Source organism: Entelurus aequoreus, linkage group LG01 (genome assembly GCF_033978785.1).
Source record: "Entelurus aequoreus isolate RoL-2023_Sb linkage group LG01, RoL_Eaeq_v1.1, whole genome shotgun sequence".
Classification (NCBI taxonomy): domain Eukaryota; kingdom Metazoa; phylum Chordata; class Actinopteri; order Syngnathiformes; family Syngnathidae; genus Entelurus; species Entelurus aequoreus.
The window spans coordinates 70,498,999-70,519,082 of record NC_084731.1 but is presented as its reverse complement, the minus strand read 5'-3'; the positions used below and the strand labels follow the sequence as shown (position 1 = coordinate 70,519,082).

The 20,084-nt window shown below is 39.3% G+C and overlaps 1 protein-coding gene across 2 annotated transcripts in view; it reads left to right on the top strand.

The window, feature by feature from the left end:
* mtor (mechanistic target of rapamycin kinase) overlaps nt 1-20,084 on the top strand; it is a 361,262-nt gene that overhangs the window by 120,538 nt on the left and 220,640 nt on the right. For both annotated transcript variants that reach the window (XM_062057517.1, XM_062057510.1), the window contains exons 24-28: nt 2,053-2,145; nt 13,721-13,867; nt 16,546-16,688; nt 18,231-18,393; nt 19,725-19,870. In XM_062057517.1, the coding sequence (XP_061913501.1) occupies nt 2,053-2,145; nt 13,721-13,867; nt 16,546-16,688; nt 18,231-18,393; nt 19,725-19,870 (692 nt within the window). The remainder of the gene's footprint in view (nt 1-2,052; nt 2,146-13,720; nt 13,868-16,545; nt 16,689-18,230; nt 18,394-19,724; nt 19,871-20,084) is intronic.

Sequence of the window (20,084 nt, the reverse complement as noted above, 5' to 3'; positions counted from 1 at the left end):
TTTTGTTCATTTGCAGGAGGGTTGTACGGTATACCGATATTAGTATAGTACCGCGATACTAATGAATCATTTTCGGGACTATACAGTCTCTGAAACGTACCGGTCCCGCACCCCCCCCGCGCCCGTGTCGAAGTCACGTGTTGACATTGCTGATTTTACAAGCAGAGGAGCATGTTCGGCAGCGCACACACACAGAGTACTTACAAGCAGACAGTGTGTAGACAGAAAAGGGAGAATGGACGCATTTTGGCTTAAAAACTAACAATAAAGGTGAAGTTATAACACTGAAACACCCTCAGGAAGAGGTGCTTTAAGACATGGCTAGCTAGCTAGCGGCTAACATCCATCCCCCAGTGTTTTAGCTACTTCTGAATTACTAATCCTCAAAGTAAATTATAGTACGTTTCTTACAAGTACTGGAGGACGAGGAATAGCTAAACATGCTTCACTACACACCGTAGCTCACCGGCATCAAAATGTAAACAAACGCCATTAGTGGATCGACACCTAACATCTACTGTAATCATATCAAGTCATTATCGATACTACTATGATTATGTCAATATTTTTTTGGCATCACAAAATCTTCTTTTGTTTTTAAAAAAAAAAATTATTTTATGTTTATAAAGTCAGGAAATAGGTCCCTGGACACATGAGGGCTTTGAATATGATCAATGTGTGATCCTGTAACTACTTGGTATCGGATTGATACCCAAATGTGTGGTATCATCCAAAACTAATGTAAAGTATCAAACAAGAGAAGAATAAGTGATTATTACATTTTAACAGAAGTGTAGATAGAACATGTTAAAACAGAAAATAAGCAGATATTAACAGTAAATGAAAAAGTAGATTAATAATTAATTTTCTACCACTTGTCTTTAATAATGTAGACAAAATAATAGGTAGATAAATGACACAACATGTTACTGCATATGTCAGCAGACTAATTAGGAGTCTTTGTTTGTTTACTTACTACTAAAAGACAAGTTGTCTAGTATGTTCACTATTTTATTTAAGGACAAACTTGCAATAACAAACATATGTTTAATGTACTTTAAGATTTTTTGTTAAAATAAAGCCAATAATGCAAATTTTTTGTGGTCCCCTTTATTTAGAAAAGTACCGAAAAGTATAAAAATAATTTTAGTATCAGTACCAAAATATTGGTATCGTTACAACACTACTTTGCAGCCAGTTCAGTTGTAGTTTCGTTCTGCATCGCCTTTCCTAAGCTTCAATGCCTTTTTTTAGGTGCTCTCACCTTTTGTTTATTTTTGTTTTAAGCATTCGATACCTTTTTACCTGCACACTGCCTCCCGCTGTTGTCTGCATATTGTGATCATCCATCCATCCATTTTCTACCGCTTGCCCCTTTTGGGGTCGCGGGGGGTGCTGGAGCCTATCTCAGGTGCATTCGGGCGGAAGGCGGGGTACACTCTGGACAAGTCGCCACCTCATCACAGGGCCAACACAGATAGACAGACAATGACAAACCATATTGACATCTACAAAGCAATTAGCTATCTGCTGCCACCTACTGATATGGAAGAGTATTACACGGTTACTCTGCCGAGCTCTCGACAGCACTGACACTCAACATCGGCACATTATTTGCGGATTATAATTACTGGTTTGCGAAAAATATTTTTAACCCAAATAGGTGAAATGACATAATCTCCCACGGCACACCAGGCTGTATCTCATGGCCGCGGCACAGTGGTTGAAAAACACTGCGCTAGAAGACTGCCGGCCTTTTATGACTTCCTGCCAGACCGCTGACGTCACGGACCCATGTGACGGACCGGTGTTTGCCAACGGGGGGGCTGCTATTTATGAGCGGGGATGAGGTCACGGCTGCCCCCTCCTCAGTCATCAACGCTATCGTTAGCATTCCTGGCGTAGCCACGTCTGGCAACATGCGAAAAGCAAGCTTTTGATCTCCTGTCGGACCAGTTTGATCCTCATTTATTTGGCTTAGGAGGAATTTAGGCTAAACTGTATAATTAGGCACACTTTTATTGACTTGCTTTCCCTTCCTCTCGTCTGCAGTACCAGATCTTCATTCCCATGGTCAACAAGGTGATGCTGAAGCACCGGATCAACAACCAGCGTTACGACATCCTCATATGTCGCATCGTGAAGGTCAGTCCACGCTTGATGTTACGCCAAACACCATTTTCAGGCCACTCATGTGCAACAAAACGTCATATTCTTAGAGTTAGTTGTTTACCACCCATTGGCAATCTATTGGTGACGTCTGGGGGCGACTTCATCTCATAATTTGTTATAATGCAGTGGTGTCCAAAGTGCGGGCCGCACGTTCTAAAAATACTACTTAGGAAAAAAAAAGTGGAATAAAAGCTAATATATGGTTTTGGTGGGTCATTAAAAGCAGTAAAAATACGGCGTGGCGCTGTTGGGAGAGTGGCCGTGCCAGCAACCTGAGGGTTCCTGATTCAATCCCCACCTTCTACCAACCTCGTCACGTCTGTTGTGTCCTTGAGCAACACACTTCACCCTTGCTCCTGATGGGTGGTGGTTAGGGCCTTGCATGGCAGCTCCCGCCATTAGTGTGTGAATGGGTGAATGTGGAAATAGCGTCAAAGCGCTTTGAGTACCTTGAAGGTAGAAAAGCGCTATACAAGTATAACCCATTTACCATTTATATTTAAGTATTTAAGTGGATATTTGAGACAATTAAGGCCTTAAAAAGCATTTAATATGTTGTCCAGAGGCATTCAAATCATTTACCGTATTTTCCGGACTATTGAGCGCACAGCCACACCCACAAAATTTTAGAGGAACAAATATTTTCCATATATTAGCCGCACCGGACTATAAGCCGCACCCACTGAATTCTAAAGTTAAAAATATGTTTCCATATATTAGTCGCACCAGAATATAAGCTGCAGATATATACGTTGTGAAATTAGTTATTTACACAGAAATATTCTGTAAATATTAATTTACATACCTTAAATGTTTCCAAACGGTGTCTGTAACACGGCAGTAAAACGGCTGATCAAACAAAACAGAAGTCATCGTCATTGACCCCACTAACTGCGCAAGCCAGCTCTCAAATCAGCTTTGTGAAAACAGGAATTTGTGAAAGTGAAACAATACAAAAAGAATGTCATTGTAAGTTAATAATACTAACAGACGTAAATGTGTTAGCATATTAGTTAATGCTAACGAGGCTGGTGTCATTAAAACATGCATGAAAACACTCCTGCAGACATCACACATGGGACAGTTTTGTAAGTAAGAATTGTTTTAGTTATATTGTAAGACTTACCAACGTTGCTTGGAGTGATGAATGAAGAATCAATACGAGTAGAACGCTGTTGACGGCTAGAAGACGGAACGGCACTCCTACTTCCGGTTGAAAGGACTAAATGGAAGGACACTGCAGCGTGCTTACGTAGGCTTCTCTGACGCACAGTGACATAACGCTACCAACTTTTTAAAAGAATATGGCAACTCTTGTGCCGACTTCTCAAGTGATGCAATGCTTTTTTGTACAGCTTTTTTACTTGTGTATATGTGTGTATATATACATACCTGTGTATATATGTATATGTATGTGTATATCTGTGTATATATATATGTGTATATATTTATATATATACAGTTGTGTTCAAAATAATAGCAGTCCCACATCACTAGCAAGATAAATCACTGTTTTTGTTAGAATTTCAACTTCTACACTGCAAGTAAGTTTCTAGAATGTTTAGTAAAGGTATAGAAAACCAACAGGCATGACATGCATGCTGCTGATTCTGTGAAACTGAATCATTTACTGAAAAGGGCGTGTTCAAAAAAATAGCAGTGCTGAGTTCCATAAGTGACGTCATTGATTATGTGGGGAAAAAAAGGTGTTAAACAGGTGGCCCTTATTTAAGCTTCAAGGCAACTGACGCTGCATATGCTGGCTGTGCATTTGTCCTTTAAAAACAGAGTAAAATGGGTCGTTCCAGACACTGTTCAGAAAAAGAGCGTTCTTTGATTAAGAAATTAATAAAAGAGGGGAAAACCTATAAAGAAGTGCAGAAAATGATAGGCTGTTCAGCTAAAATGATATCAAACGCTTTAAAATGGCAGCCAAAACCAGAAAGGCGAGGAAGAAAAAGAAAAACGACTATTGGAATGGATGGGAGAATAACCAAAATGGCAAAGGCTCAGCCAATGATCAGCTCCAGGAGGATGAAAGAAGATCTAAGATGGCCTGTGAGTACTGTAACAATCAGACCACGTCTATGTGAAGCCAAGCTACCAGCAAGAAGCCTCCGCAAAGTCCCATTGTTAAAAAAAAGACATGTGCTGAAGCGGTTATAATTTGCCAAGGAACACATTGACTGGATTAAAAAGAAATGACGTAATATTTTGTGGACAGATGAGAGTAAGATTGTTCTTTTTGAGTTTAAGGGCCACGGACAGTTTGTCAGACGTCCTGCAAACACTGAATTCAAGCCACAGTACACAGTGAAGACGGTGAAGCATGGTGGTGCAGGCATCATGATATGGGGATGTTTCTCGTACTTTGGTGTTGGTCCTATTTATCGCATACCTGGGATCATGGATCAGTTTTAGTACATCAGAATACTGGAAGAAGTCATGGAGTGGCCTGCACAATCCCCGGACCTTAATCCCATTGAAAACTTGTGGGCTGATACAAAAATGCTGTTCATGAGGCAAAACCAAGAAATGCAGAGGAATTGTGGAACGAATTGTCCTGGGCTGCAATACCTGTTGGCTGGTGCCAAAAGTTGGTCAACTCCATGTGCCACAGATGTGAAGCAGTTATCAGAAACCGTGGTTATGCAATTAAATATTAGTTAATGATCCTCAAGAAAGTTGAATATGCAAGCCTTTCTTAGTTTATATGGTACATTTGAGTTTTGTAAAGAAATATGTCAGCACTGCTATTTTTTTGTTTTATATTTATTGACTTTCTGTAAAATATTATCAAATCCAATTACTTTTTTCCAATTTTCTGGCTTTGAAATAGAATGTGCAGTGTCCCCAATGCATTTGTGTTCATTAAAATACAATTTATTTGAAGAATTTTGAGGTTTACTCACCTTTTTAAACACACTGCTATTATTATGAACATAACTGTATGTGTGTATATATACAAACCTATGTGTGTATATATATATATATATAAATGTGTGTATACAGTCATGATCAAAAGTTTACATACACTTGTAAAGAACATAATGTCATGGCTGTCTTGAGTTTCCAATCATTTCTACAATTCTTATTTTTTTGTGATAGAGTGATCGGAGCAAATACCGTATTTTTCGGAGTATAAGGCGCACCTACCGAAAATGCATAATAAAGAAGGAAAAAAACATAAATAAGGCGCACTGGAGTATAAGTCGCATTTTTTGGGGAAATTTATTTGATAAAATCCACCACCAAGAATAGACATTTGAAAGGCAATTTGAAATAAATAAAGAATAGTGAACAACAGGCTGAATAAGTGTACGTTATATGAGGCATAAATAACCAACTGAGAACGTGCCTGGTATGTTAACGTAACATATGGTAAGAGTCATTCAAATAAGTATAACATATAAAACATGCTATACGTTTACCAAACAATCTGTCACTGCTAATCGCTAAATCCCATGAAATCTTATACGTCTAGTCTCTTACGTGAATGAGCTAAATAATATTATTTGATATTTAACGGTAATATGTTAATAATTTCACACATAAGTCGCTCCTGAGTATAATTTGCACCCCCGGCCAAGCTATGAAAAAAACTGTGACTTATAGTCCGAAAAATACGGTACTTGTTGGTCACAAAAAACATTCATGAAGTTTGGTTCTTTTATGAATTTATTATCAATCAATCAATCAGTCAATGTTTGTTTATATAGCCCTAAATCACAAGTGTCTCAAAGGGATGCACAAGCCACAACGACATCCTCGGTACAGAGCCTACATACGGGCAAGGAAAAACTCACCCCAGTGGGACGTCGATGTGAATGACTATGAGAAACCTTTGAGAGGACGGCATATGTGGGTAAACCCCCCCCCCGCCCCCCCCCGAGTGGGTCTGACATAATATTGTGAAAGTCCAGTCCACAGTGGATCCAACACAACAGCGAGAGTCCAGTCCATAGTGGGGCCAGCAGGAAACCGTCCCGAGCGGAGACGGGTCAGCAGCGCAGAGATGTCCCCAACCGATGCACAGGCTAGCGGTCCACCCGGGGTCCCGACTCTGGACAGCCAGCACTTCATCCATGGCCACCGGACCTGTGCAACTCCCCCTCCCCAAGGGAGAGGGGAGCAGAGGAGAGAAGAAAAGAAACGGCAGATCAACTGGTCTAAAAAGGGGGTCTATTTAAAGGCTAGGGTATACAAATGAGTTTTAAGATGGGACTTAAATGCTTCTACTGAGGTAGCATCTCTAACTGTTACCGGGAGGGCATTCCAGAGTACTGGAGCCCGAATAGAAAACGCTCTATAGCCCGCAGACTTTTTTTGGGCTCTGGGAATCACTAATAAGCCGGAGTTCTTTGAACGCAGATTTCTTGCCGGGACATATGGTACAATACAATCAGCAAGATAGGCTGGAGCTAGACCGTGTAGTATTTTATACGTAAGTAGTAAAACTTTAAAGTCACATCTTAAGTGCACAGGAAGCCAGTGCAGGGGAGCCAGTATAGGCGTAATATGATCAAACTTTCTTGTTTTTGTCAATTGTCTAACAGCCGCATTTTGTACCAACTGTAATCTTTTAATGCTAGACATAGGGAGACCCGAAAATAATACGTTACAGTAATCGAGACGAGACGTAACGAACGCATGAATAATGATCTCAGCGTCGCTAGTGGACAAAATGGAACAAATTTTTGCGATATTACGGAGATGAAAGAAGGCCGTTTTAGTAACACTCTTAATGTGTTGACTCAAACGAGAGAGTTGGGTCGAAGATAATACCCAGATTCTTTACCGAGTCGCCTTGTGTAATTGTTTGGTTGTCAAATGTTATGGTGGTATTATTAAATAGATGTCGGTGTCTAGCAGGACCGATAATCAGCATTTCTGTTTTCTTGGCGTTGAGTTGTAAATAGTTAGCGGACATCCATTGTTTAATTTCATTAAGACACGCCTCCAGCTGACTACAATCCGGCGTGTTGGTCAGCTTTAGGGGCATGTAGAGTTGGGTGTTATCAGCATAACAGTGAAAGCTAACACCGTATTTGCGTATGATGTCACCTAGCGGCAGCATGTAAATACTAAAGAGTGCAGGGCCAAGAACCGAACCCTGGGGAACTCCGCACGTTACCTTGACATAGTCCGAGGTCACATTGTTATGGGAGACGCACTGCATCCTGTCAGTAAGATAAGAGTTAAACCAAGACAAGGCTAAGTCTGACATACCAACACATGTTTTGATACGCTCTAATAAAATATTATGATCGACGGTATCGAAAGCGGCGCTAAGATCAAGAAGCAGCAACATAGATGACGCATCAGAATCCATGGTTAGCAATAGATCATTAGTCATTTTTGCGAGGGCTGTCTCCGTAGAGTGATTTGCCCTGAAACCGGATTGAAAAGGTTCACAGAGAATGTTAGACACTAAGTGTTCATTTAGCTGCTGTGCAACAATTTTTTCGAGAATTTTCGAAATATACGGTAGGTGGGACACCGGTCGGTAGTTTACCATGAGGTCAGGATCGAGGTTAGGTCTTTTGAGCAGAGGATGAATAACCGCTTTTTTGAATGCTAGGGGAACAGTGCCGGAGGAAAGTGATAAGTTTATAATATTTAACACTGATGGACCTAATAATACAAACAGTTCCCTGATAAGTTTCCCAGGAAGTGGGTCAAGTAAACATGTTGTTTGTTTTATCCCACTTACACGCCGTAATAATTCCTCTGTTATTTCATCAAAAAGAGAGAGACTATTTTGGAGGGCAGTATCCGTCGTATATACAGTCGTATCAGTGTTAATATAACCCAGTTGTAGCTGGGATGCATTGTCTTAAATCTCCTTTCTAATGAGTTCAATTTTCTTATTAAAGAAATTCATAAAGTCATCTGCCGAGTGGGTGGAGCTACTGGGAGGAGTCCCTTGTTGGGTTAGCGATGCTACTGTACTAAACAGAAATTTAGGATCGTTTTTGTTGAGGCGGATGAGATTTGAGTAATATTTAGCTTTAGCTAAGGTAAGCATGCGTTTATAAGTTATTAAACTATCACTCCATGCTTGATGGAAAACCTCAAGTTTAGTCGCGCGCCATTTGCGTTCCAGCTTTCTACATGATAATTTATGAGCTCTAATTTCTTCTGTAAACCATGGGGTGCGCCTTTTAGGAGCCCTTTTTTGCTTTAGCGATGATATACTATCAATGGTTTCGCGCAGGGCATCGTCAAAGTTGTTAGTGAGGTTGTCAATAGAGCCGACATAATTTGGGAATGGTGCCATTACCGAAGGCAGTAGGTCAGCAAGAGTCATCGTTGTAGCAGCATTAATGTTGCGGCCGCTATAGCAGTTATTATTATTATTAGCTTGTTGACAATGAGTCAAAACTTCAAATTGTATAAGGTAATGATCGGACATTACTTTAGTATATGGAAGTATCATAATTTTGGAGGTGGTGACACCCCTGACAAGCACTAGATCTATCGTATTACCGTTGCAATGCGTGGGTTCATGTATTATTCAGCTATCAATTATGGTCTGGAGCGCCACGCACTGAGGATCCGATGGGGTATTCATATGGATATTAAATTCCCCCATTATGATTATATTGTCGGCGTGCGTCACTAGATCAGCAACGAACTCTGAGAATTCACTGATAAAGTCCGAATAGGGCCCAGGGGGCGGTAGATAACAGCCAGGTCGAGAGGTAGCGGTGTGACAGACCTCATAGTAAGCACCTCAAACGATTTATATTTATTATTTAGGTTAGGGGTAAGGTTAAAGTTTTCATTGTATATTAGTGCGACACCCCCTCCCCTTTTAAGAGGACGGGCAACATGCGCATTCGTATAGTTAGGAGGAGATGCCTCACTTAGCGCAAAAAAATCGTCTGGTTTGGGCCAGGTTTCCGTAAGACCAATGACGTTAAGATTGTTGTCTCTAATGACCTCATTAATTAATAACGCTTTGGGAGACAATGATCTTATGTTTAAAAAGCCAATATTATAGGTATTGGGCTGTTTTGACGAGTTTTTGTTGAGATTATTCGTAGTAGCAATATTGCAATGTTGCGTTTATTATGCGTAGTGCACTTTAAATAGTTTCGACCATATCTAGGAATTGATATGACGGGAATTTTCCGATTGTTTGCTTGGTGCTGCGATAAACTGGACACATCATAAATTGCCACCTCAGTAGAATGCATGTCTACCTCTGACACAGTCACAACAGAAAAACATTATGTGAATTGTGTATTATTCTAAGAGAATTGCTATGCGTACATGGATTATCCAGCCTGGCGCTGGCTAGTTCTAGCTTAACTGACTCCTCACCCGGACTAACAGACTTTGTAATTGCCTGTGACCGGGTTTGCTCTAGTGTAGTCAGTCAAGTGAGACTTAAACAGTAGTCTATGTTCCTAGACAGGATGATGGCGCCTTCCTGGTTAGGGTGAAGGCCGTCTCTCATCAGCAAGCCTGGTTTGCCCCAGAAAGAGGGCCAGTTATCAATAAACGTTAGTCCCTGTTGTCTACAGAAGATAGACAGCCACTTGTTAAGCGAGACTAACCTGCTATATCTCTCATCATTGCCTCTCGCAGGCAGGGGGCCAGAGACAATTACTCGATGCCTGGACATCTTTCGGGCGAGATCACAAGTCCTGGCTATGTTTCTCTTTGTAATCTCTGACTGTCTCATTCTAGTGTCATTGGAGCCAACATGTACAACTATATGTGGCCTAGTGGTTAGAGTGTCCGCCCTGAGATCGGTAGGTTGGAGTTCAAATCCCAGCCGAGTCATACCAAAGACTATAAAAATGGGACCCATTACCTCCCTGCTTGGCACTCAGCATCTAGGGTTGGAGTTGGGGGTTAAATCACCAAAAATGATTCCCGGGCGCGGCGCCGCTGCTGCCCACTGCTCCCCAAGGGGATGGGTCAAATGCAGAGGACAAATTTCACCACATCTAGTGTGTGTGTGTGACAATCATTGGTACTTTAATTTTTAATCTTTAATATTTGCATAACTAGTGGTGCGATTAGCCTGTCGTACGTGTTTACTAGGCCTGTTGCGAGTTAGCTCCCTAAGATTAGCTTCAATGTCAGGTGCTCTGGCCCCGGGAATACACTTAATTGTGGCTGGTTTGCTAAGCTTTATGTTTCGAGTGATGGAGTCCCTTATGACTAAGGTGTGGTGCCCGGTAGACTGGGGTGTAGGACTAGCTAAAGAGCTAAATCTATTATGCGTCTCAACCGGTACACGGTAGCTTGTAGGCCGCTTAGGACTGCTACAAGCTGGGCTAGTTAGCTCGCTACAGCTAACGCTAGCAGATGTGTCCGCAACATCTAAAGTTACGAGATTACTCAGCTCTAACTGGCGGACACGGCCCTCTAGCAGAGCCAACCTCTCCGTGAGGAAGGTGCAAAACGCGCAGGAAGCCATTACTCAAGGTGTTTTCTGTCACCGAGTGAAGTTCCTGCTGTCTTCCGGGGAGTGGTCGCGGTGTGCGGGAGTAGCTTCCTTCCGAACGGCGCTGCCTTTCTCCGCGCTAGCTTAGCAGCTAGCTAGCTGAGGGAGGGGTGGTGAGACAGAGATCGGGTGATTTGCAAGTAAATAGTACCACTAAATATGTTTGAGAAGTAGTAAAGAAAGCTGTAGAACAATTAAAAGCACACAGATAGAGCAATACTTAGCCTTTTTCGCAACAGCGAGCAGTCAGCGAGTAGTCACGCACGGTGAACCAGAACCGGAACTCAATTATGGGTCTACTGAAAATGTGAGCAAATCTGCTGGGTCAAAAGTATACATACAGCAATGTTAATATTTGCTTACATGTCCCTTGGCAAATTTCACTGCAACAAGGCACTTTTGGTAGCCATCCACAAGCTTCTGCTTGGATTTTTGACCACTCCTCTTGACAAAATTGGTGCAGTTCAGCTAAATTTGTTGGTTTTCTGACATGGACTTGTTTCTTCAGCATTGTCCACACGTTGAAGTCCGGACTTTGGGTAGGCCATTCTAAAACCTTCATTCTAGCCTGATTTAGCCATTCCTTTACCACTTTTGACGTGTGTTTGGGGTCATTGTCCAGTTGGAACACCCAACTGCGCCCAAGACCCAACCTCCGGGCTGATGATTTTAGGTTGTCCTGAAGAATTTGGAGGTAATCCTCCTTTGTCATTGTCCCATGTAAAGCACCAGTTCCATTGGCAGCAAAACAGGCCCAGAGCATAATACTACCACCACCATGCTTGACGGTAGGTATGGTGTTCCTGGAATTAAAGGCCTCACCTTTTCTCCTCTAAACATATTGCTGGGTATTGTGGCCAAACAGCTCCATTTTTGTTTCATCTGACATCACATGGACAAAGATAAGACCTTCTGGAAAAAAGTTATCTGGTCAGATGAAAAAATTTTTTTAACCAAATATTAACATTGCTGTATGTATACTTTTGACCCCGCAGATTTGCTCACATTTTCAGTAGACCCATAATAAATTCGTAAAAGAACCAAACTTCATGAATGTTTTTTGTGACCAACAAGTATGTGCTCCAATCACTCTATCACAAAAAAATAAGAGTTGTAGAAATTATTGGAAACTCAAGACAGCCATGACATTATGTTCTTTACAAGTGTATGTAAACTTTTGATCGCAAATGTTCTATGTTTTGAAATGCAAATGTTGATGCTCCTCTTGGATACACGTAATAAAGGTGTTTGATGTTTTTTGCTGCTAACTTAACCACAACATTAGCGCCGCATAAAATATTATGTCGCTACTTGGACAAGCGGTAGAAAATGGATGGATGGATACTTGTTCCACGTTTCCTCATGTTCAAAATAATGTTAATGTTCAAAAAAACAACTTAAAGCTTTGTCCAGATGTAACCGAAAATTAGATCGATTCCTCGGTACCGGGAATTGGTGCCATATGGGTTTTAATATACTTATCCCAACAAGCGGTAGTAAAACGGCTGATCAAAAAAAACAGAAGTCATCATCATTGACCCACTAGCTGCGCAAGCTAGCTCTCTAATCAGCTTTGTGAAAACAGGAATTTGTGAAAGTGTAACAATACAAAAATAATGTCATTGTAAGATAATAATACTAACACACACTCGTAAATGTTTTAGCATATTAGTTAATGCTAACGAGGCTGGTGTCATTACATTACGATAGCACGTACAAATATGCATGAAAACACTCCTGCAGACATCACACATGGGACAGTTTTGTAAGTAAGAATTGTTTTAGTTATATTGTAAGACTTACCAACGTTGCTTGGAGTGATGAATGAAAAATCCATACGAGTAGAACCGCTGTGGACGGCTAGAAGACGGAAACGGCACTTCTACTTCCGGTTGAAAGGACTAAATGGAAGGACTGCAAGGACACTGTCCAGATGTTTACTGGTGTTTAAATAACGTTTACCGCAAATGAATATCACCTCCAAATATTCATTATCATCCTCCCAGACTGCTCATTATCCGAATCAATATCGGCCCTGAAAAAAAACATATCGGTGGATCTCTCGTCTCCACTATGAAGCTAGTGTTAAAGTCAGCACACAAAGGAAAGTACATTAATATACACCTACAAATACGTGTAGGAATCATTTTAAATCAACAATACTGTTTGGTATAAACTGAAATAACCATACAGGATAAAAGTTGGCTTTAATGCTACTAGCTTAATGCTAACATACAATGGACAGACTAACGAAAACTAGCATAGCGGTATGTACAAATGTTGAACATACGAGATTTTACCAGAACAAAATTGACACTTACAGACATGTACAGTAGGGCTGTGAATCTTTGATTCGATTCTTGGTGGTCACGATTTGATTCATACTCCATTCTTGATAAAAAAAAACACCCCTCATATACATTATTCACCAAAACTGCTCTGCATTCTGTGCTGACTAAACTACGGAAGTCCGCTGCTCAAAGCTCAAATTTTAAAACACATAATACGATCAATGTTTTTTGTTCAACATGACTGGTCGCACACCAATCACCTGGAATGTGAAGTGTTAGCTATTGTACGTTATTGGGTAAACACTGGCTTCTCAGTGACTGTACGGTTAGCACTGGAGCAACTAATAATAATATGTTATACTATAGTGCTAATAATATTTTATAATACTAATAACAAATATTAGTGTATTAGTTTGTTGTTATGCAGGAAAAACAGATCATTTGTTCCCATTATTTCTAGTTTTCCTGAGTTTCTACTGGCACAGTTCCTCTTAAGTGACATTGATTGCATGCGTAAGGCCTCCAGACACATCACCTCATGTTGGATTGATGCAAACAATACTGTAATCAAGCAAAACATTCTCTGCAACATACGCAAATAATTAGCTAATCATTAGCTAGGAAGAGTGTGCACTTGTTCAACTCTGTGTGTGTGTGTCTGTGTGTGTGTGTGTGTGTGTGTGTGTGTGTGTGTGTGTGTGTGTGTGTGTGTGTGTGTGTGTGTGTGTGTGTGTGTGTGTGTGTGTGTGTGTGTGTGTGTGTGTGTGTGTGTGTGTGTGTGTGTGCATAACAGGGCTACACTCTGGCAGAGGAGGAAGAGAACCCTCTCATCTTCCAGCACCGCCAGCTCCGCGGTAACCAAGGCGACGCCCTGGTCAGCGGCCCCGTGGAGGCGGGGCCAATGAAGAAGCTGCACGTCAGCACCATCGCCCTCCAGAAGGTCAGAGAGAGCGACGACAAAAACAATAGTTTTGTTGGGGGGTGTCGGCAACGTTACCTTTAAGGTGTGCGCGCGCCTCTGCGCACAGCAAATCTATGCCGCGCACAAAATAGAATCCAATCTGACTGTAAACAACATAACTATTTGTTCTGCAGGATTTTGCAATGCGACTGTGAATGACAGCTGACGACAAGCGCCCCTAACAGATAAAACAATCATCGTCAACACTGTTCATTGCAACGTCTTTCGAGATGCTTTAACGAGGACATCAATTACATCCATCACTTTTACGGAGCAAACACGTTTCATTTTCGGCCGTAACCACAACAAAAACATGAGTAAAAAAACATCTATCTAGCAAAACTGCTCATTTTGTGGAATACATTTTTGTATTTGTAAACCTTACAAAACACCTGATTCTCGTAAAAATCAAATAGATACATTATTACAGACATTTTTAGACATATTGCATGTTCGGTTTTGGAGTTATGTCTATATAACTTTCATATTTAGTATGACAGTTATACTGTCATATTGAGTAAAAAAACTAATTTGTGTCTTAGCAAACCTTACAAAAGATAATTTTTTTAGTAAAACACACGAAGATACATTATTCCAGGCATTATTAGACATTTTGCATGTTTGGTTTTAAAGTTATGTTTGAATACATTTTTATTGCTTTTTTCAGATTATCTCAGGATTCTAAGAACATTACTATCATATTGAGTAAAAAACGAAATTTTGTATTTGCAAACCTTACAAAATCTTACGTTTCTTTTAAAACTTACAAAGATACATTATTTCAGGCATTACTAGCCATTTTGCATGTATGGTTTAGGAGTTATATTTAAATAACTGTCAAATAACTGCGGCGTGGCGAAGTTGGGAGAGTGACCGTGCCAGCAACCTGAGGGTTCCTGGTTCGATCTCCACCTGCTACCAACCTCGTCACGTCCGTTGTGTCCTTGAGCAAGACACTTCACCCTTGCTCCTGATGGGTGGTAGTTAGGGCCTTGCATGGCAGCTCCCGCCATCGGCGTGTGTGTGAATGGGTGAATGTGGAAATAGTGTCAAAGCACTTTGAGTACCTTGAAGGTAGAAAAGCGCTATACAAGTATAACCCATTTACCATTTACAAACTGGGCCAGTTCGTCATCTCAGCCACTGATGCGTTTATGGCCACACAAAAAGTCTGACAACTCCAATACTACACATAAAGTGTAAATGCCAGGTGGTTACACTATGACTCTTCAAATAAATGTGTGCTAATTCTACTGTCATGTATTAAGAATGTTCATTTATGTTTATTTCATTTATCTTGCCAAAAGTATTTGACCACCTGCCTTGACTCACATATGAACTTGAAGTGACATCCCATTCCTAACCCATAGGGTTCAATATGATGTGGGTCCACCCTTTGCAGCTATTACAGCTTTAACTCTTCTGGGAAGGCTGTCCACAAGGTTGCGGAGTGTGTTTATAGGAATTCTCCACCATTCTTCCAAAAGCGCATTGGTGAGGTCACACACTGATGTTGGTCGAGAAGGTCTGGCGCGCAGTCTCCGTTCTAATTCATCCCAAAGGTGTTCTGTCGGAGTTCAGGTCAGGACTCTGTGCAGGCCAGTCAAGTTCATCCACACCAGACTTTCTCATCCATGTCTTTATTGACCTTGCTTTGTGCACTGGTGCACAGTCATGTTGGAAGAGTAAGAGAAGACCTGCTCCAAACTGTTCCTACAAGGTTGGGAGCATGGAATTGTCCGAAATGTTTTGGTATCCTGGAGCATTCAAAGTTCCTTTCACTGGAACTAAGGGGCCAAGTCCAACTCCTGAAAAACAACCCCACACCATTATTCATCCTCCACTATACTACCACTTTGTGGCAGAGTTGCTGTTGTTCCCAAACTCTTCCATTTTCTTATAAAAAAGCCGACAGTTGACTTTGGAATATTTAGGAGCGAGGAAATTTCCCGACTGGATTTGTTGCACAGGTGGCATCCTATGACAGTTCCACGCTGGAAATCACTGAGAGCGGCCCATTCTTTCACAAATGTTCATAGAAACAGTCTCCATGAGTAAGTGCTTGATTTTATACACCTGTGGCTGGGCCAAGTGATTAGGACACCTGATTCTCTTCATTTGGATGGGTGGCCAAATACTTTTGGCATTATAGTGTATATTTTACAAACAGAAAGTTACAGGAATGTATACTCTATCCCATGCTTACATCACATTGTGCAACATGAGAATGCTTTAGGGGAATTGAATGTCATCTCTGAAAGGGGTACAAATTATTTCCAAAGCAGGCACGCTGGTACATAGCTAATGAAAAACAAGATTTTTTTTTTGTTATTTCCATTTGAAGTCACCTAAATTAGAAAATAATCTCATGAAAATAACTGCTGTCATTTGATGATCATAATAAAAGATGTAACTTGTTATGAAGTCAGCTTTGGGACAGGTGTGATGCTGGTGTCTGTTCACACTGTGCTCTGGAAGTTTTTGCCTTTGCTCAGATTCATGAAAAATGAGAGGGAACGTTGAGTGTAGGTACATTCTGGGTAAATAAATGATGATGTGGCCAACAAGGCTCCAAAAATACTGCCAGCAGCCTCTAACGCCGTTCTGCTCCTGAACGATCAAGTGTAGACTGTAAAAATGTGTTCCCCCGTACACAGGCCTGGGGCGCTGTTCGAAAGGTTTCCAAAGACGACTGGTTGGAGTGGCTGAGGCGCCTGAGTGTGGTCCTCCTCAAGGAGTCTTCCTCCCCGTCCCTGCGGTCCTGCTGGTCACTGGCTCAGTCCTACATCCCGCTGGCCAGGTACCTTCACACACTCCAAAATGTACGCTACGAAGAAGATTAAAGATTAAAGATTAAAGTACCAATGATTGTCACACACACACTAGATGTGGTGAAATTTGTCCTCTGCATTTGACCCATCCCCTTGGGGAGCAGTGGGCAGCAGCAAGAAGATGGAAGTTTCACTTCTGATTGATCAACCAAGCGATTGACCAGCAGAGTTTTTTGGTTTGGTTTTTAATCCTCTCACTAACTTGACTCTCATGACGAAAACATGTAAGCTTCCCCAAAACTTTAGTACAATTATTATATACAGTAAATGTGTTCCCCACTTTAACTACTGCAGCCTGAATAATAAACATTAAATACTCATTATATTTTTGTTTTTTTAACCGTTTTTACAGGCATGTTTTTTAAAAAAAACCCACCCCAATTCCTTAAAATCATTTTTAAAATTATTATTACTGTTACTATTACTGTTATTTTATTACAAGATTACTGTATTATTAATACTTATTATCATTACTATATTATTATTATTGCCACTGCAATTATTACTTTTATCTCTATTTTACTACTTATTATCACTTGTATTGTTTTTGTTTATTTATTTAAATTATTATTTTCACTTATATTACTTTTATTATGATGCAATATGATTTTTGTTATTATTATCAGGCAAGTCAAGTGTATCTATAGAGCATGATTTATACACAAGGCAAAAATTACAAGAAGGCAAAAATAAAATCATCATAAAAATAATTATGATTAAAAATAAAACGTGAGTGTAGATGAAATAGTTTCATTTGATTTAATTCATATTATTACTATCATCATCTTCATTGTCATTATTATTATTATTACTGTGCCCTGATTTCAGCAGCAATGTTGATTTTCATGTACTGTTATTTTTTCCACAGTAACAAATTTACAACAATTGTTATAAAAGTCTCAGCTTCCTAAAAACATTTTGTCAGTATTGTCGGGTCATTAAATTGTGTCAATATTATTTTAACGGGTGTTGTTGGCTGCCAGAGGCCTGACTCAAATGTATAGAATACAATAAAAACCCTTATTTTTATTGCTAATTATGATGACAATAAAGTGGCCAATATGTTTGCATTGCTCTGTTTTTTTTTTTAAAAGAAAACCCAAAAACAACAAAAAACTTGCAGGAAGGGTAAAAGGTGTGACATTTTGCTGCATGCTTTGAATGGGAAAAAAGTGCGACAAATGGTAGACAAACATAACAATTGAAATGATGACAAAGAATAGCATTTGTTTAAGTTGGGATGAATCTGGAATAAAATTGACCTTTTTGGTATTTGTAGCCGTTTGAGGACCATTTCAGGAACAGATGAAAAATTCAACACACCCATAAAAAGTAGAATCTCTCAAGAGTTAAACTTAAAGTATATTTTTCCTATTACAGACTGCAAAGTGTCGTACCAGAGCTGAGATGATGCAAGGATGGAATAGTTTTTATAATAAATAGAATAATAAGAAATCAGGTTTAAATGTTGTTTTAGAACCACATAGCACCAAAGACTTGTTTTTCCGCAGGGATCTTTTCAACGCCGCTTTCCTGTCCTGTTGGTCGGAGCTGAGCGAAGACCAGCAGGACGAGTTGATCCGCAGCATCGAATTGGCGCTCACGTCGCAGGACATCGCCGAGGTCACGCAGACGCTGCTCAACCTGGCCGAGTTCATGGAGCACAGTGACAAGGTCCCAACTCACCTTCCTTTTTTTTGCCTCCCTAAAAAAGTTTTTATATTCCATACAGAACTTTTAACGACAAATCATAAAGATTTGTCTCCATAATAAATGACTACTTTTTTGATCGTCACTTTTCTAATTTAAATATTGTCATTTTAAATACTAAAATACAAAGAAGTGTTTTTTTCCCCACATAAATAAATGTTTAGTACATATTTTATGCTTTGCTTCAATTCACATTTTTAAAATGTATTTTTTTAAATCTAATATATTTTAATTAATTTTTTATCTTCATAATATTATTTATATATCTCGAAACAGAACATATTTCATTTAAATATCAATTTATTATGAACAATTTTCTTCGCATATGTGAAATGAGAGAACTATTTTTACAAAATATCAACTCTTTGCAAGGATATATTTATGTATTATTATTTATTTACATATTGTCACTTCTAAATATAATTTTAATTTTAATATTTCTATACACCAAAATATAAATATACATTTGTAATTGTAGTTGTATATCACTACACATTTGTTTTAATTTTCTTGCTAGATTAAAAATGTAATAAAAATATGACTACCGGTACACGTTTTAACATAAAAATTAAAAAAATCCTCATCACAGATAGAAAACATTCACACTCACATTTACACACTAGGGATAATTTTTAAATCTATATTAACAGAAATGGAACATTCAAATCGGATATTTAAAAAAAAAGAAAGAACCATTTTAATCTTTCCAAGGATTTAAATTATGATTTTTATCTTGATTTTTAAATAGCAAAATAAAAAATAAAAAATGTTAAACAACAAAAAAAACTGAAAATAAAATACCAACACCCATTTTTAAATTTTTTTTAAAATCTAATATTTTTATGTTGTTTTTTATCTTTATAATATTTGTATATCCATGTTGATAAAAGCCATGCATATTTTAGTTAAATATCAAATAATTTTTCCAATTTTTCTTCACAAAGTCAAAACGGGAGATTTTTTTTTTCTTAATGTGTTGTCATTTTTCAAATTTCAATATGATTTTAATGTCAATTTTAGATGACAGAACATGTCTCAACTTTTTTTCCCCCACATGAATGCTGTATGTTTTTCAATTAAATATGAAATGCATTTTTTTAAAGGGAAAAATCTTTATTCTAAGTTAAAAAAATATGTTGATGTAAATAGAATGTTTAATAATTTTTAACGCTATAAAGTATATATTTTTGTACTAATGAATGGATGAATCAATGTTTTGATTTAAATCATTGCATATTTACAGTGTGTAAATATCAATATTGAATTGTTTTTGGTACCGTTTGCTGCTCTTTCAGGGTCCTCTGCCTCTGAGAGACGACAACGGCATCGTACTGCTCGGCGAGAGGGCAGCCAAATGTCGCGCGTACGCCAAGGCTTTGCATTACAAAGAGCTGGAGTTCCAGAAAGGTGCTTCTCCCCTCATCCTGGAGTCGCTCATCAGGTAGGGGCTCTCATTTCCTAACTGCAGGAATATTTGTGTTCAGGAGTACGCTTGATGCATGTCTGCATATCATATTCTCATCTGCTGGGGCTTGGAAAACAATTAGTCACATGACCTGCTCTCATCTAGGATTTCTCATTTCCTTCATTTCCGTCACATAATTATGAAGGCATATCCATTGTGGCAGCCACATCACCATTTTCTCCTATATGAT